The sequence below is a fragment of the Artibeus jamaicensis genome, unplaced genomic scaffold, assembly GCF_021234435.1.
Source record: "Artibeus jamaicensis isolate MK-2021 breed Jamaican fruit bat unplaced genomic scaffold, CSHL_Jam_final contig_332, whole genome shotgun sequence".
Taxonomy (NCBI): domain Eukaryota; kingdom Metazoa; phylum Chordata; class Mammalia; order Chiroptera; family Phyllostomidae; genus Artibeus; species Artibeus jamaicensis.
Window position 1 is genome coordinate 13,347,087 of NW_026521788.1, and position 26,381 is coordinate 13,373,467.

At 42.4% G+C, this 26,381-nt stretch overlaps 1 protein-coding gene across 2 annotated transcripts in view; it reads right to left on the reverse strand.

The window, feature by feature from the left end:
• The window catches only part of CCDC6 (coiled-coil domain containing 6), a 110,309-nt gene that overhangs the window by 16,950 nt on the left and 66,978 nt on the right, over nucleotides 1-26,381 (reverse strand). For both annotated transcript variants that reach the window (XM_053663870.1, XM_037139935.2), the window contains 3 exons: nucleotides 22,759-22,887; nucleotides 5,882-5,985; nucleotides 3,835-3,995 (listed from right to left, as the gene is read on the reverse strand). In XM_053663870.1, coding sequence (XP_053519845.1) covers nucleotides 3,835-3,995; nucleotides 5,882-5,985; nucleotides 22,759-22,887 — 394 coding nt within the window. The remainder of the gene's footprint in view (nucleotides 1-3,834; nucleotides 3,996-5,881; nucleotides 5,986-22,758; nucleotides 22,888-26,381) is intronic.

Genomic DNA, 26,381 nt, shown 5'->3' on the forward strand with positions numbered 1-26,381 from the left:
GAGCTCTCCCACCCCACAGAGCAGACTGGATCCAGGAATCTGACACACAGAACTGACATCCTCAGCAGGCTCTGCACGCCTTCTGCAGAGCTCCCTGAGGTTACTGTGGGCAGGACTCTGGCGCACGCCAGCACCAGAACGTTAAAGGGCATCACGTGAACCTCCTGGCTCCTTTTCTGGTTTACCTGGGACAGAATCGGTGTTACTAAGCAACCAAAAAATCCTTTTTGCAAAAGTCAGCATCTCCCCATCTTCCTTTTCCCTGTCTTAGCCCAAGAATTTGGGAAAGGTAAAGTCTCAACAAAAAAAAATGGTGCTATCTACTTCTCCATTCCGAAAAACAGCTACGCATTCCGAGTGGCCATGATCACACTAAGGGAGAATCCTTTGGGTCATGCTCCGCATCACCAGCCCGTGTGACAGGAGGAGAGGAATGTTGCTCTGGCCGTTTCTCTCCCACGATCTGACCCTGCTTCTTCCATGTCCGCCAAATTACTTTCAGCTTTAAACAACTTGATGAAAAGACTTTCGTGGGTTTTTAGCAAGTAATGACTTTTGATGATAAATATTTAGTCATTTCCAAAACACTGTCATTATAGAATATATAAAAGCTCTTGACTATCCTTATTCTAGAAATTCAAATAAAAATACCAGACTTATTAAATTCTAGTATGTACATAAACATTAAATCCCTCAGTTACTTTCACTATTTCCAAAATCCCGCTGTTTAATCCAGCTGCAAAAATCTCTTTAATTGAAGGCATGCTGGGAAAATATTTACAAAGCACACTTTCAATATAAACATTTACATTCCTTCATCCCAAATATGCAAGTGTGCAGCATTTTTACTATCTCTACAGGAAGCACTAGACTGTCCTCTTGGAATACGTATTGTTTCTAGACTCAGAAGACCGGGTTTCAGAGCAAGTTGCCTTCTTTTCCATAAATAGGAAAGTTTTGCAGAACGGAGGATTCAAGAGGCTTCAAGAACAATCAGTTAAAAGGAAATGTTTTTCAAAGAAAATGGCAGTCCTTTCCCATCTGTGGAAATCAACAGGGGGACTCCTTAAACAACTGTCCATAGACAAGAAAGCTGGTCAGCAGGAGTGACGGCTGAAGACTGCTCAGCGCTTCAGGGGGGAACAGAGAAGCCTCGGGCATGGAGAAGGTTCCAGGTCCAATCCCTCTGCACGTTCCCAACCCAGGGCGTTCCCTGGCTGCTGTCTCCTGGCAGGCCCACACCTGACTTCAAGAGACTGGACTCACTCCCAGGAGTCGACACTTACCTTCTTTCACACGGGGCTTCCTAAGACTGAGGGGCCACAGTTCATGTTTCCCCTATCTTTAGCCATCCTGCAATATTTAGTCAAAGACAGCATCAACCAAGGGTGACTTCCTATCAGAGTCCAAAGAGGCTGCTCCCAAATAATCCAAACGTGGCCTATACATTTTTGCATTACCTTTCAAGTTTATGGTTAGAAAACACTGAAGCCCACACCCCACCCAAACCGATTAAGTCAGAATACCTGAGGATAAGGCCTCTCCACTGGTATATTAAAAACTCCCTAGGGATTCCAATGTTCAACCAGAGCTGAGAAACATTGGGAGAGAGCTTCCGGTCTGCTACAGCTGGACTTGGAGGATGAGAATGAGGGAGGTGGGTGGGTGAGGAAAAGTCATTAACTCATTCTTTAACTACAGTCCAAACCAACTGTGAGAAGCTAAGTGTCCCCCTGTTGCTGTTCAGTTCAGCTTCCTCTGTCCTAAGAAAATCAAACCAGCACTGACGGATGCCTCTGTTGACAGGATCTGCTGTCTCTTCAAAGACCCAATAGTGGCAGGAAAGAAGTAATGGGAATAAAAAATCCTCGCCAAAGTTCTTCTAAAAATGTTGTCTGGGGTACAAGGCAAGTATACCGAAGTGGGGGAGGGCAGCAAACTGATGGCACTGGAGAGAATTCAGAAAGGTGCTAAAAGACATCTGCCTGTCCAGCACAGAAAAATCTCAAAAAAAAAAATCCTAAGATAACTGATATTTGAAACTGATATTCAAGAACTCCTTCATTTGTTTTCATGGAGTGTATGCCGTGGTTCTCAACCCAAGGTATACATCAGAGTTACGTACATTAAAAAACAAACAGACCTACAGATGGCCAGGCTTTTTGCCTCGAGTAAGTCTAGAAACCTGTGACTATGTTACTTCATGTGACAAAAGGAACTTTGCAGATGTGATTAAGTTAAAGACCTCAGATGGGAACTCAGCCTGAATTACGTGGCTGGGCCCAACACACCCAGAGGGTCCTTGAAAGGGGGAGGCAGGAGAGTCAGAGTGAAAAGGTGTGATCACAAAAGCAGAGGTGGGAGTGATGCCAATGTGAGGATGGGGCCATGAGCCGAAGAGTGCAGGCGTTCTCTGGAAACAGCAAAGGAACAGATTCTCCCTTATAGCCTTTCCCTGCTGACGCCTTGATTTTAGCCCAGGAAGAGACCTCTTCTGAACTTCAGACCTCCAGAACTATAACACAGGTCTGGGCAAAAGTAGGCTTACCGTTGTCCTTGCGGAAACAACTCATTATTTTAATAAATACTAAAACAGGAATAAACTCTGTTTCATGTACTCACAACCGGAAACCTGTTTTTGCCCATCATGCATAATCCATTTGTATTGTTTTAAGCTATGAAGCTTGTGGTCTTTCGTTACAGCATCAATAGGAAACTATAGTTTGTAAAGGCTCTGGATGTACCATCCCAGATGCACTACTGGATAAGAGTAGATCACAGTGAATTTTAGGAAAGGAAGCACAGGTGAAAAATCACTAAAACTTTAAATGTATGTCCCATTTGACTCAGCAAATCCACTTCCCAGGATTTATCCTGAAAGTGTTCTTAAGCAGTTATCAAATGTGTGTATGGACGTCCACTGTAGTCACAGCACTGCAACTGAAAATGCTCCTGTTGGAATGAGGCTCGTTAAACGAAGTGTGGTCTGACCAAACAACTGAGCACTGACATGTGTTCTAAAAAAGGGAGCAAGGCCACTCTACACACTGGCAAGGAAAAAGCTGTGAAATACAGTAAGAGAAAACAGAAAAGTGCAAAAGAGTACGTTCATTGTACTACTATCTGTATTTTAAAAGTTTACACACACACATATCTGAAAAAATATATAAAAAATGTGTAATTGTGAGAACTGAGTGGCTGGGGATCAGAGGTGAGACAGACTGATTTTTCCCCTGTGTGCCTTTCACTACATCATCTATTCAAACAAACTGGTGGGAGCAGCCTAAAGGCAGGTAACATTGGAGACCCAGGCAGATGCACAGTGATCTCATCGACTACTCAGAAACCTAGTTCCTCTCACTGCCAACTCAACATCTCGACCTTTTCTAAAATAATAAATACGTATTTCAAAAGCACTTATTCAAGTACCATGAACAAATGTTAGCTACAGCTAAACTTTAGCAGTAAGAAAGATACAGGCTCTAATCTCTGTATTAATGCCCCCAAAATACACTGTGGTCTCCTGCAATATTTTGTTAGCACAATCCTAGAGATGAATGCCAGGGAAAAGACTGAAAATAATACCTGTGGTTTAGTGCCCTCTGAAATTTTCTAAATTATTTTTTGGAAGTATTCTAAACTAGTTGCCCTGCTATACTACAACACTTTTTAAAAATAATCTATCCCAGGAGGACAGGATAAATGTGGATTGATAATGAAGTACAATATGAACTTGACTGGTACAAATTAAGCAGTGCATGTCAGTAAAACCCTGTACTCGGTGAGCGGACTAACTCTGCAGGCGGAGGACCAGCGGAACCAGAGCCTACGTACGCTGCAACTGAGCAGCTCGCAGCTGCTTCTTCAGCCGCTCCACCTCGTTCTTCAAAAACCGGATGTGGCGCATCATGTTTTCGGGAGAGTCAATCTCCATGGAGATGTCTCTTGGTGAAGGGGGAGCCGAGACTGGCTGGTCCAATTTCTCCTGCAGGATTCTGTATTAAAAAAAAAAATCCAACAGTGAGAAACAGTTTGCCTTTGAAAGACAAAACAACATACCAGCTGCAGGATTTATTTTCTGGAAGTTCCTGTAATGAATGAACTACAGAATGAATTCATGGGGTAGCTTATTTCCCCTGCCTACTTCACTTTATATCAACTTCTGGTCACACTTACCTGGCTTCGGGTCAAAGGACAGAGTGGAAGGATCCACCCTCCTTTTTTTCCCCTCTAAATAGCCACTGGTAATTACGCATTCCTGAAAAAAAAATCGCTAACACTTGCTTCTAAATAGCGTATCTGGCATATAGAAGACATTCAGTTATCTGTTCATAAGATATTTGCTATGCTGGTTGAGGATATGGCGATACTAGAAGAATGTCGCTCTCTCGATGCTTTCAGTTGAAATTTATTTACTGCATAGTATGAATCTGTGGATGGTGGCAGAGCATGGAGACTCTACTTATAAAATCCCCTCCTGAAAAACCAGTCCTGAGGGCGTGGCCAACTGGATGAGAGGCCCTTTACTTCTGGGCATAGCTAAGGCAAAAAATTAAAAACAAAACAAAAATTAACAGGCTAATAATTGGTAGTGCCACCCCCTCCACCAATTATGGTTGGTTTGAAGCATACGACATGCTAATTTATATTCAACAACTTCTGATTTACACATGTCAATTTCAGATTACTCAACCCAATAACTGCAATATACGACCTTGACTGTGTTCTACAAAGGAAGACTGAATGGCCACAGACCTCCACATCCCCTTTGATAGGCTGCTGGGGACTTTTTTGTTGGTGGAGTTTTCTTTTTACATTTGAGTGTGCCCTAGGGCATATGTAAATTGGGCCTGCCTTAGTTGAGCAAACTAGGATGTTAAATGTTGTAACAGTCTCTACATTAGTTACGTTAAATAATGTTTGCTAATTCCATTTATTAGTGCCGACATACAAAATGCAAAACACAGTTGGTTCAACTATAACTTGACTATTTCCCTGTAGATAAACCTCTAATTTTCACTTTTCTTACAGCCTGTAGTATGTTTCTATTTTGCAGATCTTGAGATGAACTCAAAATAATTTATAATCTTCATCCAAATCCAATACTTATGGCAAAAGGAGCTCGGTTAGCACACAGAAGATCCTGGTGAAATGCATTAATAAGCATTTTTAGGAAACACCTTTTCAGTGCCCAGCCACATACGAAACTCCCGGCCATTCTTTAAGCCCTGCTCCAGCCCCTCCCCCCACCCCACCCCACCCCCGCCCCCCGCAAAGTGTGCAGCTCTCGGAAATACGGACCTAACAGGATCTCGCACAGAGGGGCTCATGAAATGTTTGCTGTTGAATGACATTTCAGATCCACGTGCATACATTTAATGGAAAGAATCCTAACCTTAAATATGTGCAGGTATTTCTTTATCACAAGTTTTAGAACAGTTAGATAATAATTATTCTACCAGACTCTCAGCCTTCCTAACCAAGTGCATGCTAGTGATGCGTACTAGTTAACGGTATGCAGTGCGCGTGCTGTGCCCTTTAGAAAGGAGTGGGGCAGTCGGTTCAAGAAGGTAAAAAAAGTGAAACTACAGCCATCCTTCGAGACATGTCAAGGGGAACAACAGCACCTTGACCAGTTTCCTGATAGCCTTTGACACCAAATGAAAGGACATTCTACTGGGACAGTGTGAGGGAAGGATTAGAGGTGACCAACATGAAAAGGGGATAGAAGGCTTCCAGCATTTTTTTTTTCATTTGACAAAATTAAATGGCGAGCATCAACCACAGAATTAAATGTCTCCTTGCTATTCTTCGGTCACCCCCAGAGTAGTACCCTAGTCACACACGCGCGCCCCACACCGAACAGCAAGACTGAACAAACCGCTTTTCAGCTTCGAGTTTATCCATTCTCTTCCAGAGACGATTAACTAGTGCTTCTTGCTCTTGCTCCAAAGTATTTTCAAGGTCAATCTTCTCTCGTCTCAACTAGAGGAAGAAAAAAAGTTTTACTGAGAATAGTAGGCCACTTAAACTTCATTAATCAGATTTCTTGACTGGACCAGTAAGACCCCTTTACGTGGAGAAAACTGCAAAGAAATTGCCAATTTTCTGGCGCAGACACATTAAGTGCATCTAGTTCTTAAACTTTAATTGAGAAAACCAAGACAGGTTCATTCTTTGATGCTAAAGCTTAATTGTTGTATGGTACATTGCTCATGTTAGCACTTACTCAAGACACATAGCAAGTCTTCCTTAAAGGGTGTGGGGGAGTTCAGTTCTGCTTACCAGCCACACCAGGACTCATCTGGGTTTATCTGCCCCAACCCAGCCCCCAAGTCCTGCATGTAGTTCAACATTAAATCAAAAAGATTTTACCAGTATTTACATAAACAACTCAAACACCTGAAGACAATTCTACATACTGGTCAATGGATGCATATCAATATGTTCTATAATACAAAAGTAGGCAAGAAATGATACCCACGGAATTCACTATACTGGTTTTTTCAGTGGAGGTAGGGAAGAACAAAAATTTGATTTCTGGCAGGGTGTGCAGTTGTGGAGGGAACCCCAAACCACAGTCTATTCATAAAAAGAAGCAATAATGGAAAAACTCATGTCATCGATCAATACTGAAAAATATGAAAATATTGAAAACAATGCCAGACACTGGTTAACAGGATGCAGCAGGGAACCAAGAAGTAAGAAAGTTCTACCTTTGTGGAACTTACATTTTAATGGTGTTGAGAGAGTGAATGAAACAAATTACACATTTGGCAGAGGGTGAAAGGATATTAAGAAAAAGAGGGCAGGAAGTGCAATGATAAACAGACTGCAGGGTCACAGGTGGAGGGAATGTGCTATATCAGTTTTCGTACGGGTCTATACATTCGAAAAGTTAAATAATAATTTTAACAGGGATATTCTTTAAAAGGAGCGAAAGGCTATGTTATTGCCCTTATGCTGTCCCTGCAACCAAGAGCAATCTACCTTTTCCATCACTGAGTCAACAAATTCTTTTTGACTGCACAGCTGCAAAAATGCCAAAGCGACAGATTTCCCATTCCCTTGGAGGTCGCAGAGGCGAGCTCCGCACTGATCACAGATCCCATGTGTGCAGAGAAGTGGGACCAATGCCATGTGTATAATGCACCCTTTTAGAGCAACCAAAGTAGAAGCCATTCAACAAGTAAATGAGCCCACATCACAGAGTCAATGAAGAATACAGCTTTAAGATATTCTCTTGGCATGGGGAAGGAGGGAGGAAGGAATGGGATCTCACAGAGTAAGAAGCATCTTGTGCTGTGAGGCTGGGGGTGGGCTAACGCACGCTGGCTCCTCAGAATGTTCAACAGCTGCTACCTGAAGCCATGAGGAAAAAAACGCAGAAAGCCTGGCAGAACTCCTACATCACTTAGTGACTCTCCATGCTGACCACGTGTTTGGCCAAGCTTTGCATATAATTCACAGATATTTTTTAAACAAACAAAATTCTAAGGCATTTGCCCATTAAGGACCCTGTTCCTGTGTTTACCTAAAAACATTATAGTGGGTGCTTTGTAGCAAGAAAAAACTCAAGCAAGGTATCATCTTGTAGTAGAGAAACTTATGCCCAATTACTTTTCATTTTAGAGTGTAGTATAATCATGCATAATGCTAACTAATAACTCTGAAAAATCAAAAGCCAAGATCAAGCTGTCTTTGCCTATGGATAACTTACTAGACATTTGGTTCTAGCAGGTACTCACCTGCTGTGACCCTCAACATCCTCATCTATAAAAGGAGAGGTTGGCCTAGTTGACTTCTGAGGCCCCTGTCCAAGCTACCCATTCTATCATTCTTCATCATTCTCAAGACGGCAGCTGTCTTCAGTCTGAACTAGCCCAGGCACTGATTTTCAGAGCTGGAAGCAGCAAGACAAATCATCTAAACCCACACTCTCGTTTTAGAGCTGCAGAAACCACTCATTGGCCTGCGAGGTGACGTGACCCCAGCAAAGGGACACCACCAGGAGAGGAATGCAGACACGATGGTGTCCAAAAGAGCTGGGTCCCATCCTTCCAACAAGCACAGGGCATCTTCGGGGGAAAGGAGGATTTGGGGTAAATTAGACGAGGGTTTGTGAGCCTATCTGCCGGCAAGTCTTGGGAGTAGCAGAGTTGGGGGCAACTTCGAGAGTGTGAGGGAACAGATGAGAGCCGGACAAACAAGTTGGAAATGTACATGAATCTCGGCTCTTTTGGCGCCAGCGAAAGGCTTCCTGGGGTGACACTGGATTCGCTGCACCAGTTTGCTCTCCTAATTTATTTCCATGAGGCAGGCCACTCGGAAGGCCCCAGCTCAGCAAGCTTCGACCTGGGCGTCTCATTACACAGGCTGGCAGCACGGGAGGAATTTATATGGTCTAGCTCCTGAAGAGCAGGGTTTACCGTCTTGTTTCTCCAACTTCAAAAGTTCCCACTTCTCAGCATTGCTGAGGAGTTCTCATGGACTCTGAGGGGCAGTGAATTAAAGAAAACAGTATTATTTATGATTATGATTAACTGCCCCTTTAATTCTTTATCACAGTTGCCCTTCCACCCCCTGCTCACTGATTCTACAATGTACACGTTTGGAGCCAAAGCGTCCACACCAGTTCTGCGAGTTCAGGCAGGAGATTTTCCAGTGCCTGTTACACTTTCCTGACCTCGAACAACCCTCGAACCTCGCAGTATGTGTTAAATTTACAGGGTAGTCAGTAAGGCGTGCTTAAATCAGAACATTAGCCCAATGATGCATTGCTTTAATTATGCTGGTCTCTATCTGTATTACTATCTCCTATTTCCTTCCTAATACTATCTGACCACTTTTTAATTCAGTGTTCATGCAACAGGCATTGTGGTTCAACGCCAAGCATCAGATTCTCAAGCTGATGCCCCTCTGACTACTTATTCTGTGAGCACCCATGGATATAGCCGATTTGTAGAACACATTCATGGAAATGGCTGCTTTGTAACTAAGTTCAACGAGCTGCCGAATTCTTTACTTCTGTTCAGCAGCTCTCCTTCTCATCACAGGTTAATTAACATCAGACCAAGACTTCTTATTTTGTTCTCAAAATAAATATAGAACTTCTTTAATGGATAAACTTAGTGTGTACAAATATAACAGACGCATCTGAATTCACAGCCCTTCCAACCTGTGTCTTCTCAGTGGGCAGATACCAGCCTCCACCAAAGAAGCAGAAGAGAGCAGCTGAGAAATGGCTCCCGACACTACCTTCTGTCTCACTGCAGCATTTTCCCGTTCCAAGGGAACTAGGACCCTGAGCTGGAGGCAGGTGAGGGAAAGGAACACCTGGCAAAAAGGACTGATGAGAACGCGAGGCTAACCACTGTACTCAACCACAGACTTCCAGAAGGTTTCAGGGGATCTTTTCAATCGACTCTGAAAAGCTGTAGTCTAACTACCATACAATCATCATTTCTATGAGAAAACATTTTGAACTCCAAACACTGAACTTAGAAAACAAGTTCTAGGTTTGGAGGGATGAGTGAAAAGGGGGGAGGGATTAAGAAATACAGAGCGCCAGTTATAAAAAACATGGGGATATAAAGTACAGCCTAGGGAATATAGTCAACAATATCATCGTAACTATGTATGGTGACAGATGGCTACTAGACTTATCTGGGTGCTCACTTCATACGCACAATGTCATACACCTGAAACTATAAATGAAATAAAAAAGTTTTCTAAAAGCAACCCATTGGGTTAGGACAGGACTTCCGCCAAGATGGAGAAGTAGGTGGAGGATCCACCTCACCTCTGTGCACAACCAAATCTAAGAACAACTATTTTTAACAGCAGTCACAACCAAGCCACACGGAAAATCGACAATACGGAGTCCAAAGGACAACTAGATACTCGGCTGGACGTACGAGGAGCGAGGCCAGCAGCGGAGCCAGTTAGCAAAAAAATTCGGGCGTCGGCGATGCTCGCCAGCGAGCTGGCGGCCGGAGCGCACAGGGAAGAGGCGCGTGGGTCGTCCGTCCGAAAGCCGAGGCATTTGAGTGACTGGATGCGCTGGGCGGAGGACATGCGCCACTCTCTGACCCCGCCCCCACACCATTGCTCCCTCTCTGACCCCGCCCCCACACCATTGCTCCCTCTCTGACCCCGCCCCCACACACAGCGTCACAAACCAGCGACCTGGGTCGCCCTGTCCTGGTAAACAACTAAGGCTTCACTCCGCTCACTTAACAGCACGAATAGACCAAAAATGGCTCTAGGACAACTCGGAGCCCCAGAACCGATAGACCTAAGTGATGAAGAAATAGCCAGTCTTTCAGATGCACAGTTCAAAACACTGGTTATAAAGATCCTTACAGAACTGGTTGAATTTAGTCACAAATTAGAGAAACATATGGAAGCTAAATTAATTGAAATGAATGCTGATACAAAAGATACCAATAGTAATGGAAAGAAAATTGGGACTCAAATCAAGGGAGAGGACCAGACGGAAGAAAAAAATGATCAAACAGAAAGGAATGAAGAAATAAGAATTCAGAAAAATGAGGAGAAGCTTAAGAACCTCCAGGACATCTTTAAACGTTCCAACATCCAAATTATAGGGGTACCAGAAGGGGGAAAGGCACAACCACCAGCTGAAAAATTATTTGAACAAATAATAAAGGAGAATTTCCCCAAGATGGCAAAGGAAATAGACTTCCGAGAAATCCAGGAAGCTCAGAGAGTCCCAAAGAAGTTGGACCCAAGAAGGAACACACCAAGGCACATCATAATTACATTAGCCAAGATTAAAATGAAGGAGAGAATCCTAGAAGCAGCAAGAGCTAAGGGGACTGTCACCTACAAAGGAGTTCCCATCAGACTGTCAGCTGATTTCTCAAAAGAGACCTTACAGGCAAGAAGGGGCTGGAAAGAGGTATTCCAAGTCATGAAAACCAAAGATCTACAACCAAGATTGCTCTACCCAGCAAAACTTTCATTTAGAATGGAAGGACAGATAAAGTGCTTCTCAGATAAGACCAAATTCAAGGAGTTCATCATCACCAAGCCCTTACTATATGAAATGTTAAAGGGACTTACCTAAGAAAAAGAAGATAAAAAAGATGAACAGTGAAAGGACAGCAAACTCACAGTTATTAAGAACCACACCTAAAACAAAAGCAAACTAAGAGGATAGCTAGATCAGGAGCAGAACCATAGAAATGAAGATCTCATGGAGGGTTAGCAACAGGGGAGTGGGAGGAGGGGGAAGGGGGGAGAAGGTACAGAAAATAAGTAGCATAGACAGTAGATAGAAAATAGATAGGGGGGAGGGTAAGAATAGTAGGGGAAATACAGAATCTAAAGAATTTGAGACACATGTTCATGAACTAAAGGGGGAAATGGTGGGGGAGGGGTATGCAGGGTGGAGGGGAAGGGAGGGGGGAATAGAGCAAATGTAATGGCATAATCAATAAAAAAAATATGAAAAAAAAAAAAAACGGTTAGGACAAAAAAAAAAAGCAACCCATTACAACTAATCCAAGATAATTGAGAGAGAGGAAAGCCCATGGTGGGGCTACCATATGAACCGAACACAGACACAAAGTCTATTGCAACGTATAGCAAAAAGCACTTAGAATGATGATGGTACACGGAGTGTAACAGAGGTTTAAAAAAAGAGCAGAGTATGCTCCAGGTCCTACATGGACCCAACTCTTAGAGTTGGCTAGATTTTTCTTAACAGAAAGAGACAAACCCCAAGAAAACAAGTGGGTGATGGGGATTAACGCAACCATCCCCCAAACCTCCCAGGTTGGGTAGTAGTATCTGAAGGCCATTAACAGCTCAGCGCAAATTCTATCAATTTATTATGTAATACCATAGATGTTCAAAGTGGTGACTGTGGAGGTATATCAGAATCATCTGGGAAAATGAAAAGCACGATATTCAGAAAATGACTAAAACAAAGTCAGAAAAACAAAGACAGTTTTTGCAATAAATTGAATGGGCACAAGCCCCAGCAGTGCCCCCTGAAATGAACATGTTGAAGCCTTAATCCCCAGTTTGATGGCTTGGAGCCAGGACCTTTGGAACGTAGTTAGGTTTAGTTAGTATCATGGGGGGGGGGGGGCCCATCATGGGATTAGTGTCCTTTCTAAGAGTCACGAGAGACTCTGCTGCTTGCTGCCACCTGGAAGACGGCCCTCAGCAGAACTTCATCAAGCTGGCACCCTGATCTCAGACTGCAAGACTGAAACTGTGAGAAATAAGTTTCTGTCCTTTATAAACCAGCCTATGATATACGCTGTAGCATCACAATAGCACCATGACAGCTTTGTTTATAGTAGAGACAATAAAAGATCTTACCTCATTCCATCCTGTTTTGCCAATACATTTGAGTTCATCAACATTTTACCTATACAGGTAGTCCTCGCTTAATGTTGTTGATTGGTTGTGTGACTTTACACAAAACAATGTCTAACAAAACCAATTTTGCCCTAGACTAATAGATGTAAACAAGAGTCAAGTTCCTAAGGCATCTCATCAATGTTATAAAGAACCAATGTTAGTCAAGGACCTGCAGCACATGCAGAGAAGTGACTAACAGGATTCATGAGGGAGCTGTTAAAATATGTCGTGTGTACTGACATGAAGAGCTGAGAACCACGCACAAGGGTCCTTGCTCCCAGCTCTGCAGCAAAGCCTTCACAATTTAAAGCGACAGAGACAAGTCAAACGTATATACTGCCTCAGTTGGCGCCTGTTCAGGCCACCAGTGGAATTTCACTCAGCCCTGGCAATTTTCCTGGGCTGGAAGACATCTGACCCTTACCTTCCGGAAAAAAAAACACATTTTTTTGAAGAAATCAAGCAGCCAATTTGTGTTACGGATGAGTTAAGACAGGTGTTCACATAGCACAGGGCCCCTGAAGTACCTATTGGATTCATCCCCCTGAGGCTGGTTTCAGAATTAAAAAGAAGCGGTAGGTCATCCCCACGGCTTGTGCAATGCTGAGCACAGGATGAGCCAAAGGCAGCCTGCTGGGGAGGGGACGGGACAAGGAAAGGGAGGACGGCCACGTTCACGTGTAGAACAGACATTCAGCTATGCACCTCAGAAATACACTGACAGAGAAGAACAAACGTGCAAAAATCATAAAGCATTACATATGCAGCAAGATAAACAGGGCTGTCCCGTGGATGAAACTAATCCTGGTGGTAAGTTACCTTCATACCTTTCCCAACCCCCACCTGATTTAATAAAATTATTTTTAACCAAAGAAAAAATCTAATTCTAAAAAATGACTATTTCCTAATATAATTTAGGGTGTTAATTTTTGCATATAATATACAGAATGAGCCAATAAGCTCTCAAAGGACAAATAGTAGTGACGACTTCGCTATCTGGAAAACTGAGGATTTTCCGGACTGCCCAGTTAACCTTCTTTACCAAAGCTTACAACTTTTCCTTCCCCAAAACTGTGTTTCTATAAAAATTACTTTTCTGAAATAGATATAACTTCAGGCAGCATTAATATCCCATGAACTTCAACGTGTGGCAAACGGCACCCTGCATTTCACAGTTTACCAGCTCAGTGAATTCTGCTTCTGTCCAGTGCTGAGAAACGAAGGTCTTTATGAAAGACACACATACTCAGACGTCCACAGTTTCTAGACTTAAGTTTTCATCACGTGGGTATCGGCACAATACTAAACAAACTCGTATACTAGGTTCGCAATGCTAGGGGACTCTTGTACCAAATAATTACCATGGATGGAAAGCACGTTTCCATGTCCTGGGTGGACATTCTTTGGCTACCTCAAGAGCACAGTAGAAAAGTCCTTGGGGAAGACGTCCCACCATAGTGTATTTTGCAAATGCACTATTACATCAGTGGCGACCATCTGTCCATCGGTCTAAAATAAACTTCCTCAACAAAATAACATTAATGGAAATTCTTGGATAAAAGAAACCACTTCTCTCTAGTCATTACCCCACCCAACCCACTGCCTTACGTAGAGTTGTTAGATTTAGCCATGCATTTATTGGCTGTGGTTCAGCAAAGGGAGACTGCCTCTCCTAAATCATCAACCGAATTCCTGTTTTGGTCATAAAGAAACAGACTTCATACATTTCAAAATTCAGAAGAAACTAGGAAGTCTCAATATAGCATCTGCGGACGCCGCTGCCCGATCTACAGCACACGGATGCCCTTCAGTCTAACAGGCAGTCTTTGCCCTGGGCAAGACCAGACCTGCACCCAGCTGGATCGTGATGAGGTTCCTCTCTACACAGGAAACAGAGTTTGAATACTTTCCCTGCCATCATGTACTGTCTGTACAAACTGATCCATGCGGCAATGGTATCGGATACCCCGAAACAGAGGTGGACAAGATGGAACACAGTGACTTTCTGTACCTCACTGAAACAGGGTTTAGGGAAGGAACCCTGGGGACAGGGAGGGGGTGCTGCCACCTGCTACAGAGCCCAGGTGGCAAACACAAGTCCCGAGGGCCGACTCCGGCCCTCTGCCCTGGCTTATCTGGCCCAGAAGCTTGTTTCTACCCGGAAGCAGTGTCAAGCTCTCGCTAACTGTTCAGGAGTAGTTACATTTACACAGTCCTAGAATTACACTCGGCCCTTTGAAGGCGACCTTGAGGCAGATGTCGGCCCCGGTGAAAATGAGTTTGACACCCCTGTTATAGAGACTTATCTGTGTCTCTGGCAGAGCTCAGTGGCTACTTTCACAGGTCTGCAGCTGGGACCTCTTGGTTGGTATCAAGACACGCGGACAGCTCCTTGATCACAAAATACATCCACTGGAAAGAGGGCCTGCTGAAGCTTCTTTCGAGTACTGCATATTGCCCTTAGTTTGCCTACTTCCAAGGCACCAAATCCCACTCACTTTTCACCTATACTCTAAGGCTTTCCCCTCTTCTAAACAAACAGCAGGTAGAATGCTTGCACTCAAGCTTCTTACATCATCCAAACATCCTCAAGGACTTGCTACAAATTCCCACAAAGCAGCCTTCAGGGTTTACTATGATCATGTCTGGCTGTACCCCAGTGCAGCTCATCCGAATGTGCACACACAGTTTATTACTTTTTACCAAAAAAAAATTAAAAGCTAGGCAGCAAAAGTTATAACCCACCATTGTTAAACAAGAGGAGGAGGAGGAAAAAGAGGAGAGGAGAAGGGAAATAAAAAAAATATAAATAGCTGGGGAAGCTACAGTCTGGCTCATGTTTTACCATTTTTGTACCTACATATTTTCCAAGTTTTCTTTAAAAAGCAATGGATTAATTTTATAATGTAAATGTTTAAAAATACAGTTTCCTAGACTTCCATAAGTTGAGGTCAGTGTTTGAAATCAGATTTCAAAGCAAGCACAGTGGTCACTAAATTTTGGCTCCTTAATGCAAGTGAACCCTCAAGGCACATGCATGTTCTTTAGGGAAAAAATGTAGCATACAGACCCAGCAGGTGCTGCCCAGAGTGACACAGCAGAGTGCCTTCACTGCCAGGGACTGCAGGGGCAGCTGTGAATGAAATACTTAGAAACCCAGTATGATCACAGTGCCCATGAATTTAGGAAATACTTGGTTCCACCTCAGGAAAAAAAAGATCAACCAAGAATGCAAACCCCAACATGAGCCCCTAGCCACTCAATTCACAGCTGTCTCAGTCACGAGGACACAGAGGTTACCTGTGTAACTCACCTGAGTTAGTCGCTTTGGCTACTAAAATAAATAGCATCAGTACTGTGCACAGACTTTCGTTAGTACTTGGAATGAATTAACTTCCAGGCATCGTCTAGACGTTCTTCACTGAGAACCAGTGTTCTAACAGCCAGGAACCTAAAACTTCCCTTTTGTCCTCATACAACTTACAATATACTCTATGTTTCCTTGTTTCATTTTAGAAAATGAAATGAAATTTTGTTCTTTATTTCTAAAATAGCAACGCTGCTCCTCTCCACCACAACAAAACACTGCACAGAGCACCTCTCATCGCTGTCCCTGGGGGTCACTGGCCTCCCGAGGTCGGGCTCCATAAGGCCGAGGACCTTTCTTAGCAGAGTCTGTGGCAAATGCCAGGCACATGAAAAAGGTGTGTTGAATTCACGTAGGATGTGTGCCGTCCGAGTGCACTGACCGCAGCAAGGACGTAATGGACGTCAAGGGCCACAGATGACACAGGAGCACGCAGAGAGGCGTGAATGAGACAGGTAACCAGTGAAGGAAGGTGAGCCTCAATATTATCTGAGACTCAGATAATGTGCATGCACATTTTCCTGGACATTTATATAACATGTCACTTACCATATAGAATAATATAACATCATTTACCATAAACATTAGGTGGAAACTTTCATTATAAATGGCATTGGCTACAATTTTGGGAGAGCTTATTAGTTGTGAGTCATCAGGGCCTTTACCTCACAGGGAATTTATAGGAAAGAAACAATTTAACTGTTTGCTAATTACTATTTGTGTGCCAAGGGTTACAAGAGAAGGACTGAAGGTCTGGACATACTTCACAGCACAGATACCCTCAGTGACTAGCGGGGGCACGCAGATAAGATGAACAAGGACGGAGATGGGGAGGGAGAAAGCGGTCCAGGTGGAGGAAACAGACCCACGGAGACCTGGGGCAGGAACGCACTGGGCACATCAGAGCATGTTTTCAAACTGCAGGTCACAACCCATTAGTGGATTGTGAAATTAGCTGAGTCCGTTGTGACCCACATTTTGCTAAAAATGAAATAGGGCTGAATGAAAATCAGTGCAAAGCATGTAAGTTTGTTTGATGAAACTTGTCCCGGTCACATACACAGTAACAAAAACATCAGTGCCCTGGGTTACATTTCAACTGACTTCTGGCTGTGCAGCCCACACTGGAACAACTGCAGCAGAGGCATGAAAGGACTTCTGGATGCACGGCGAGTGAGGGAGGCACCACCAAGAGTAACCCTCCCGACAAACCTGCAGGTTAGATATTGTGTCTGTTTCCCAACAGAGATCAAACAGCTTGCCTGACACCACTCAGCTTATCCAGATGGAAGGAAAATCTGAACCTAGAGAAGAACGTCCCTGAAGTGCAACAGGCTAAAATAGTGTCGGTGCAAATGAATGCTAATGAGTGAAATTACCATTCCAATTCTAAATCCAACCTTTAGATGTGGGCCTCTGTGGTTTGGGAGGAAAGGACATCTTGGACAGGAAAACACACCCCAGATTTCAGGAGTGACGGAGGAAAGTACACTGGACCCACTGCAGGGAAACAGTAAGGTGTCTCAGACACGGTAGGCCGTCCTGTTCATCAGGTGTCGGCTGAAGTACCTGACATGGTGAATGCTCCCCTAATTTATCCCAGTATTTTTCTTTGTACCACCTAACACATACACAGGTATGCAATCCACCTGTTTATGGCTGCTGTTCTCTTCTCTCCCACGAGACCATTTTCTGAGCCGAGTGCACCTCCTATCCGCCGAGCTGAACTTCGCTTAATAAGCAAACCAGTATGTGCCTTTAATGGCAGTTGTCCTTGTCCAGAGACGAAAAATTCCTTCCTAGTTGGCAGAAGTCATTCAGATCAAGATTTCTTGACTCAGAGAATATTCCAATATCTAAATGTTCTTTCCTAAGAAGATGTGAATACCAAATTAGAGACTAACACTGCAGACCTGTCTGAACGAAAGTCTTCCAAGAAGGGCCACCCGTGTTCGCTGAAGCGCCCCGAACAGCACTCAGTCATGGTGACTAGACTAATCCAGTTTATTAGACCAATACTATTAGTGTTGCAATCCTACATTATTCTGAACCTGATTTTTTGCATCATTCCATAAACTGTCTTTTGGAGTTAACCATTCAGAGTGCTAAATAAATGCCAAAAGGGTAATAAGATAAATGATTAAGAACTCCTCCCTGGCTTGGGTGGCCCAGCTGGTTCGAGCATTGTCCCAATACACCAGGGTTCCAGGTTCAACTCTCCAGTCAGGGCACATACAAGAATCAACCAGTGAATCATAAATAAGTGGAATGACAAATCTTTCTTTTTCTCTCTCTCCCCTCCCCCACCCTCTTTCTCTCTCGCTCTCTCAGATTAAACAAAAACAAAACACTCCTTAGCTGTGTAACTTGAGGAAAGCCTCCTGTTCTGTCTGGGCTTCCACTGCTGAAAAAGCAGTACAGGCAGGTTGGGCCGCGTACAAGCCAACCTGGTCTGTGACCCAGCAGCAAGCCACACCACGCCCTGCTCTGCAGCGAGCTCTGGGCAGAGAGACAAGGCGAGCGGCAGGCTGTCCTCCCAAATCCCGGGAGGAGATCTGATGCCCCTGCCTCTTGATTTCCTCCTGATTTCCCCATGGTCTCACGTGTCCACTAGAGTCTGGGGACAAAGGCAGTCTTCCCCCAACACAGTCTTCCAGCTCTGAAGTCCCGCGAATCCATGTATTGGAAAACACCAGTAAGGAAGGACAGACGGAACCGTCAACAGCACAGAGACCTGGATGATAACCAAGCTGTTAACACTCCCCATTTGAAGAATGAAAGGATCCCACACTCTGGGTGCAAGGGAACAATAAACGCATGTGACTGATTGGTGTGCACGTGAGGGCCTGACTTTTGGGGAGAGAAACTTACACCGGGGGCCTTCTGGCACAGGAGCTGATTGGGGCCTGCTTTGAAAAAAAGGCCAAGACTAAAACATTAAGTCTCAAACACCGTTCAGTTCTCCTTTACAGATAATGCGCAGGGGCCTAAACCATAAACCCCCCTGGGCCTTTCCCCACCTCCTCCCATCCCCTCTCTCTAAAAATAAATAAATAAATAAAATATTAAAAAAAAAACCATTATAATCCAAGCTACACCTTTAAAACAAACATATTATGGCCAACACAAGCCCCTGGTAGAAGACCTTTCAATATCCCTTCTGCAGGTCCAACCCCTTAGGCTCGAAAGATGGGTTGTTTTAAAATTAATAGCAGCAACCACCTCACGCTGGGTGCTTACGAAGCAGCTGGTGTGAGTTACCTCACACTCTCCCCCATGCACTGTATCCAGCGTAAGTTTGCTAACACTGCCATTCTATCAGGAAGGACACTGAGGCTCCAAAGTGAACTGACTGGGGCAATGGAAATGAGCCACAGGTGAAAGAAAGAATTGGGACCCCCGTCTCACACAGAAAAGCTAACTCATAAAGGATCAAAGACCTACACGTAGAAGTCAAAAGTATAAAACTCTCAGAAAACAGGGATAAATCTTCATGACCTTCAATTTGGCAACAATGTCTAAGGACTGCAAAAGCAAGAGAAGAAGAGATAAACGGGACTTCATCAAAATTAAAAATTTCTATGCTTCAAAGCACATTATCAAGAAAGTAAAAATAATCAGTAAATATTTGTGAATGATATATTTGATAGGCACTTGTCAATTCAATAATAAAAAGACCTTAAACAGACATTTTTTTCCAAAGAAGATATACAAATGGCTAATCAGCACCTAAAAAGATGCTCAACATCATTAGCCGTCAGAGAACTATAAACCACAAGGAGATACAACTTCACACTCACCAGGAAAGCTGTAAGCAGTATAGGGTAGCCACTCTGGAAAACAGTGTGGCAACCTCTGCAAAAGGTAAACACAGAGTTACCACGTAGCCCAGCAATTCCACCCCCAGGTATGTACCCAAGAAAAATGGAAATAGGTGTCCACACAAAAAAAATTGTACATGAATGTTCACAGCAGAATTATTCATCAAAACCAAAAGGTTGAAACCACCCAAATTTCTATCCAATGGTGAATGGATACATAAAATGTGGTATATCCATTCAGTGGAACATTATTTGGCCAGGAAAAGAATGAAGTATGGACACACGTTACATCATGAATAAAAACATTATGCTAAGTGAAAAAAGCCAGTCGCAAGAGACCACATGCTATACAACTCTATTAATGGAAAGTATCTACATAATGGGCAAACACGGAGAGAAAGTAGGGTAGTTCCTGCTTAAGGTAGGTGGAGGTTAACTGCTGAAGGCTACACGGTTCCTTTATGAAGTGATGAAAAGTTATAAAACTGACTGTGGTGATGGTTACACAACTCTGAATATGCTAAAGAACCACTGGATTATACATTTTAAATGGGTGATTTTTATGGGATGTGAATGATATCTCAATAAAACTGCTACCAAAAGAAAAACAAGTGAACCAAGATATTAAGCAGCGGGAACAGGTTCACATCTGGTTCTTTAGAAGTTCTGTGCTCAAGTCCCGAACGGTGCACTGAACCGCCTTCCAAATGACAAATGACCACTCTCCAGTCACCTGTCCAAATCCACACTTCTCCCAACAAGGCAGTGTAGGGCATGAGACACATCGAAAAACTGCCTTCAAATAGCTTGTAATTTTGTCAGAAAAGCAAAGGCACGTACTGCACATACATTATTATAAAGCATAGTGTGGTGCATGCCTTTACTCTTCTGATGATACTCTGCAGTATAGAATCCATTATATAATATAGGCTATGACATACAGTATATAACACATTACAGGTGATCATTCCAAGAGATGACCACAGAGAAAGTCGGAGAACATCCACGGAAACAGAAGAGAGAGATTTCCACTGGCGGAAAAAATAAACATTTCCCTTAAACAACGACTAAAATTACTTATAGCAAAACAAAATACAGAGTAAATTTCCCAATATTTAATCATCCTCAACCTATCCAAAGCACAGGGGAAAATGTTTTACAGTGATGTTAAATTCCTCCACCCTAATTAAAATAGGGACTTAATATCCTGAATCTGAGCTTTATTTCTTCTACAGGGCTTGGCAGAGCACGTGTTCCATTGTGGAAATCCATTGCTTTACTGTTGAGATCTGAAATAAGCCTAAAAACTCACTAAGTCATTAACTCAGAAAGAACGTACACTTTGGACCTCATTCATTTTAAAGGGGTTCAGTTACTGAGGTTGCCAAAGAGTCTTAAGAAGGTGCAGGCAAGCCACCCTCTTGGGGCCTGACTGCATTTCTTTGACGCTAGGCCACTACCTCCCCCTGGTGGTCAGAGTGAAACGCTGGGGCTTACAACCCTATTCCTAAGATCTCCTCTGGAGCCTGTGAACAAGAGTGAAACTGCTTACATCACTGACCAACATCACTGTGAAGGCCATGACCAAGTGAAGTTCTCACAATACCAACTACTGGGAGAACTTCACTTGGTTAAGTCTTTATTAACAAGTACCACTAACGAGTACTTGGTGTATCAGGTACCTGAATAGGGTTCTTCAAAGTCTTAACTTCAACAGAACTAACTGGCTAGTGCCTATCCTGGGAATTAAACAGGTGAACTTTGGAACAAAATGCTTTTAAACTATACAGGGAGGAGGAGCCTTCTAAACTTAGATATTGTACCCGAATTCTAAAGATAAATGGTAAAAATAGATTACTCTGAATATGTGTAAAATAGTCAACCCCTGGGAATGGAACTTTTTTCTTTTATCTGAAAGGGCTAGAAAAAAATTTAAGGCCATTAGTCTTGGAAAACCCACTAACATTCCTCCCTCTGACATACAGGTAGGTACAAGAATAACACAAAAAGTCAGCTAAGTTTCAAACAAACCCTGACTTCTTCTCAATCCTTGCATTCCCATCACAATTCATTCTCAGGCATAATGATGAAGCTGGAGTCAGGGGGTGATTTAAAAACCCATCAGCATGTATGCACAGAAAGATCCCAACATCGGGATAAATCAGACAACTTAGCATGGAAGGGTTATTTAGCCAAATCATCAGAATGGCAATAAGGATTCAAATTGGTAAGAGCTGGAAGATGTTAATCAATATACTGAATTTTACATGGAAACCAGATAATAGTACACCACGGTCAGCTTCTTATTTGTCTCAGGGAAGTAAAATTTCAGGACACTAGAGTGGGGAGAAAGCACTAAGAGCAGATCTAAACCAGGAAATAACAGGTAATTCTGCCTGGCACACGAGCCTCGGTGGGCCAATAACAGCTGCCTACACTTCTGTGCATCAGGGTCCAAGGACCTGTCCAGATGCCCACAGGCAAAGACTGTGACCAAATGCTAGTATTTGCCAAGCACAATGGACAAAGGGATTATGCACTGTTACTTTCTATCCTGTGAACATGTTTAAGCTTACCACTCCTCATTTTAGTCTGTCCTCTGTTTACCAATGGAAAACCTGGGCCCAAGAAGTTAATGAAGTTAATTCGAGGTTGTACAACCAATTCCTGGTTGAATTGGGTGTGTGACCAAGTTTCTGACTCCATATCTGAATCCACAAACCTAGTGAGGAGAAGACAGGCTTCATAAAAGGTTGCTGATAAATACAAATAAGAAATGCTAATGTCTGTTCTGAAGAAATGTTGAAATAGAAGTTTTAGATCCATAGCCACACTGTCTCAGGAACTTTCACACAACCTGTCCTGTGGTTAAAAACACATTCTTCCCCATTTGCAAAAAGGAACCTAACATTTCCTGTCTATAAATCAGTACGACACAACGTATCCCCTGAAAGTTTATTAACTGCAATTAGAAAAAGAGAAAGTGCGTGAGAGAGAGTGAGCAGGGGCTACACAGACCCTCAGTGCTGACTGCAGAAATGAAGTCTCCACTGTAACAACAAAGAACTGAAAGACATTTGTTATTTATATTCCTCAGGGCTTCTTAAAAGCTTAAAGGAACAGTTGATGATACGAGGGGAAAAAAATGTGCAGAGAGCTTTTGATTCTTACCTGCTCTAATGTCAGCTGCTTAGAAATGGTATCATTCTCCAGTTTCTTAATTTTCTTCATCAGCTTGTTGACCTGGAATTCCTGCTCCTGTTCGAGGTGCTGTTCTAACTCAGCTTTCTCATGCTGCAACTGGAAGGCAAAAAGGACACAGCTGTGGAAATCAAGACACTGCAAGTGGCTTCAAAAGCTGGTTTCACCGAGTAAGAGACATCACCGCAAAAGTTATGTTACTGGTGTATGCTCACCCATTCAAATGTGTTCCGAGTAACCCTTTTCTCACTGGCTGCTTAACTTATAACCAACAATTACACTGTACACACAGGCACTTGATCATAGTCAAAGGCCAAGAAAGAAAAGGCAAATATGTGTGAGCACCAAACCACGATTAAAGACAGATTTCAGTTTTTACAAATGTAAGTGATTGACTCTGCAGAGAGGAACTGGAAGCTAGGAAATGAGGTAAGGGAGGAAACTTATTTTTAACATATAACCATAGATATAAAAATTAATAAATTATCAAAGAAATTTTGTACTGTCAGTTTTTATTAAATGAATTAGTGTACTCAGATTTATATATAGTGACTTTGCCATGTATAATCCGCACCCACGTTTTTGGCCCACGCTTTCCGAAAAAAATTCTTTTAATTTTTTAATTCTTTAAATTTTAAAAATTTATTTATATTTATAAACAAAATCAATTACCATATTCCAGGTTATTTTGCATACAGAGATCATTGTTGCTTTCTAGAATTATTACACTTTTAACACATAAGCATAAATAAAAGAATTAAAAACATTTATATAGATATGGAATTAGCACTTCCCATTTATAATGTGCATTCCTATTTTTCCCTCCCTCAGAAATTTGGGCAAAAAAGAGTGCATTATACACAGCAAAATATGGTAACGTGTGTCAAGTGGGAAGAGATGTTACCATCACAAAACATACATACTTAATTATTCTGAATGCTATTTCCCAATGTGCTAGTAAGCATGCTTTGGCAAAAATAAGTACAACTCATTATCTCTCTATAATGAGATTGTACATCACACCTCCTACCTTCTTCCCAAAAAACCAAGGGGAAAAGTGTCTTATTTACGCACTTAAAAGGTTATGGCGTCACTGAAAGAGAATGTTCAAAAAGATAATTTACTCCAACCTTTGAAACCAAAAAGGAATAAGAAAAGTTCAGTGGGCACACAACAAGTGGGGCTCTCATTAATAAGGATGCACGGTTTCCAACAGTCTCAACTGAAGAGTTTTGCCAATCCACAGTAGGGAGTGAAGTAAACAATAGCCACAGAGCCTCCTATTTTCAGAACCAAGGAGAGATGAAGTAAAGCCTACTAAAAACAACAAAGCACACCCAGTTTTATTTGGTTTAAGATGACACTGCCCCAGAGTCTGTCCGTTTCTTGAGGCAGACACTGTGTACCATGCGTTCAGCAGGCAGGACTGCCCCGTTCCATGTCACAGAACAGGTCACTGGACCAAGGCAACTCAGTAGAAACTGGCACCCGAACCGTGCTCTGAGCCCCAAACCTGCGCTCTCCCACTGGGATCTGGGCAAACCTAAGAGGGGTCGACTTTGGACTCTCTGCCGATAATGCCCTGTGCACCTTTGGTGTAGGAAAGGCAAACAATTCAACACAGAAAAAAATAAGCCATGCAGGCTGGCCCAGAGGATGCTGTGTCTCCTTGGAAACCCTTTCTAGGGTGCAGTGGACCACTGGGGAAGCTCGTCAGGACCCCGTCAACCGCCATACCTTCCCGCCCCACATTTGACAATCTCCACCGCTCTGAAAGCACATATTTGGTTAAAAAAAGGAAGTTTAAAATCCAACATTTGTCTTCTAACGCTGGAAATGTTGACTAAACAGATGCTGTTTTTCCTCCAACTGTTTTTGATGTGCAACTCCAAAAAAAAAGCTGGTCAACCTTGCAGGGACCCAGAAAAAAAGCAGATGTGAGGAGGTGCTTACAGTGACAAGTCTATTTTTAGCTCGCTCTTTAAAACACAGGTTCTGCAAGATCAAGCAGTAATTAAGAGAACTAAGAAGAATGGACAGAGAAGAAGAATTCCTGGCATTTCAGACACAGAAGATCCAAATGGGAAAAAAACATGACTTATGAGGGAAAAAAACAGCAAAATGTGTACATCTTCAACTAACATGTTTATTCTATAAACATTTTCTATGTGTTGCCTATCTGCAGATGCTATGGTAATGATGGTAGGTAAAATCTATGGTTAAGATGTTATCCTTACCCTAAAACAGTTTATTAACACTAAGCTTAAATGGTAGCTACTGGTTTTAAAAAAAAATAAACGTTAGTCTTATAACCTTTAAATCATTTGCATAAACCTTTTCTTGGAGTAACTACATTTTCTTCCAATATGTTTTCAATTGGTACTATTTTTATTTGAAAGAACTTCGTCTCCTTTTTTTAGCATTAGGCTTCTGTCCTGAGGGAAATTAACACAATAAAGGATGCTGTCTAAAATTGAAAACTCTCTTCCCCACCAAGCAACATTTGTCACAGAATATTAATCTGAGAAAAGAAAAGGTTCTCACTGGTTTATCGGAAAATATTCATATTTAGACAGATGGTATAGTACGATCAATATCTGATTAATAAAATCTATAAAGGCTCTCAATTTTAAGAGGTAAAAGCTCTCAGAAGCTATACCCCAAGGAAAATTTGACAGTAAAGCTGTCACAACCAGAACTCAAATAAGGTCCCTGGGTTACACTAACCCATTTGGAAAATATCAAGCCATCCTGAGATCTGTTTGCCAAAAGTTATTTTCATCTTCCCCAAAAGACAGAGCTGGAGCGAACAGCTTTGCTGTCTGCTACGTTCTGTCATCTCTCAGGTGACGTGCAATGTAGAAGCAGGGCAGAAAGTTTCTGAGAACACTAAAGACAGAAAATATGCTTCTTCCTTGGAACAAAAAATCCAGCAATAAAAGGAGAAAATCGTGAGATGACAGTTAAGTTGAACAAGGAGAAGGAGGAAGAGCAGGAGAAGGGGCCTTGATAACATTAATAACCACGGAGTTCACTTCATTACAATTTGCCTGAGAAAAACGCAGAAATTGATTGTTTTAAATAGATACACCATGTAAATTCAAACCATTTGGCGCCACAGGGTTTAAAACAATACCCTGAATTCACCTGACTCTTTTAAAGCTGCAGTCTTGAGTACAAACAAAAACCCAGAAAGAAAGCTGGTATAGGCTGACCCAAGACTATCGGAAATAACGTCCAGTTTCACCTCAGAATAGCATCTTCAATATGCACATAAAATTCGAGGCATGATTTTAAATTTCTAATCAAAGGCCTTAATGCTTTTATGAAAAAATTTACATATTCCAAGAAGGTCAGAGATCCTGAACTAGAACAAACTAATTCAAACTAAGAATAGTCAAGCAAATTCCATTAATGTGCTTGAAATACATCTTATGTATTTGCCTCAAATATATTTAAAGCAAAATGTTTACTTAGGGAGACTTTGCTTTCCCCAAATCACAATTTTCTGTAAATGCACTTTTTATAAAGTGAATCTCAAACATTACGGAATACCCTTATTTGTGCAATATAAGGTTAACATTAACAAAAAA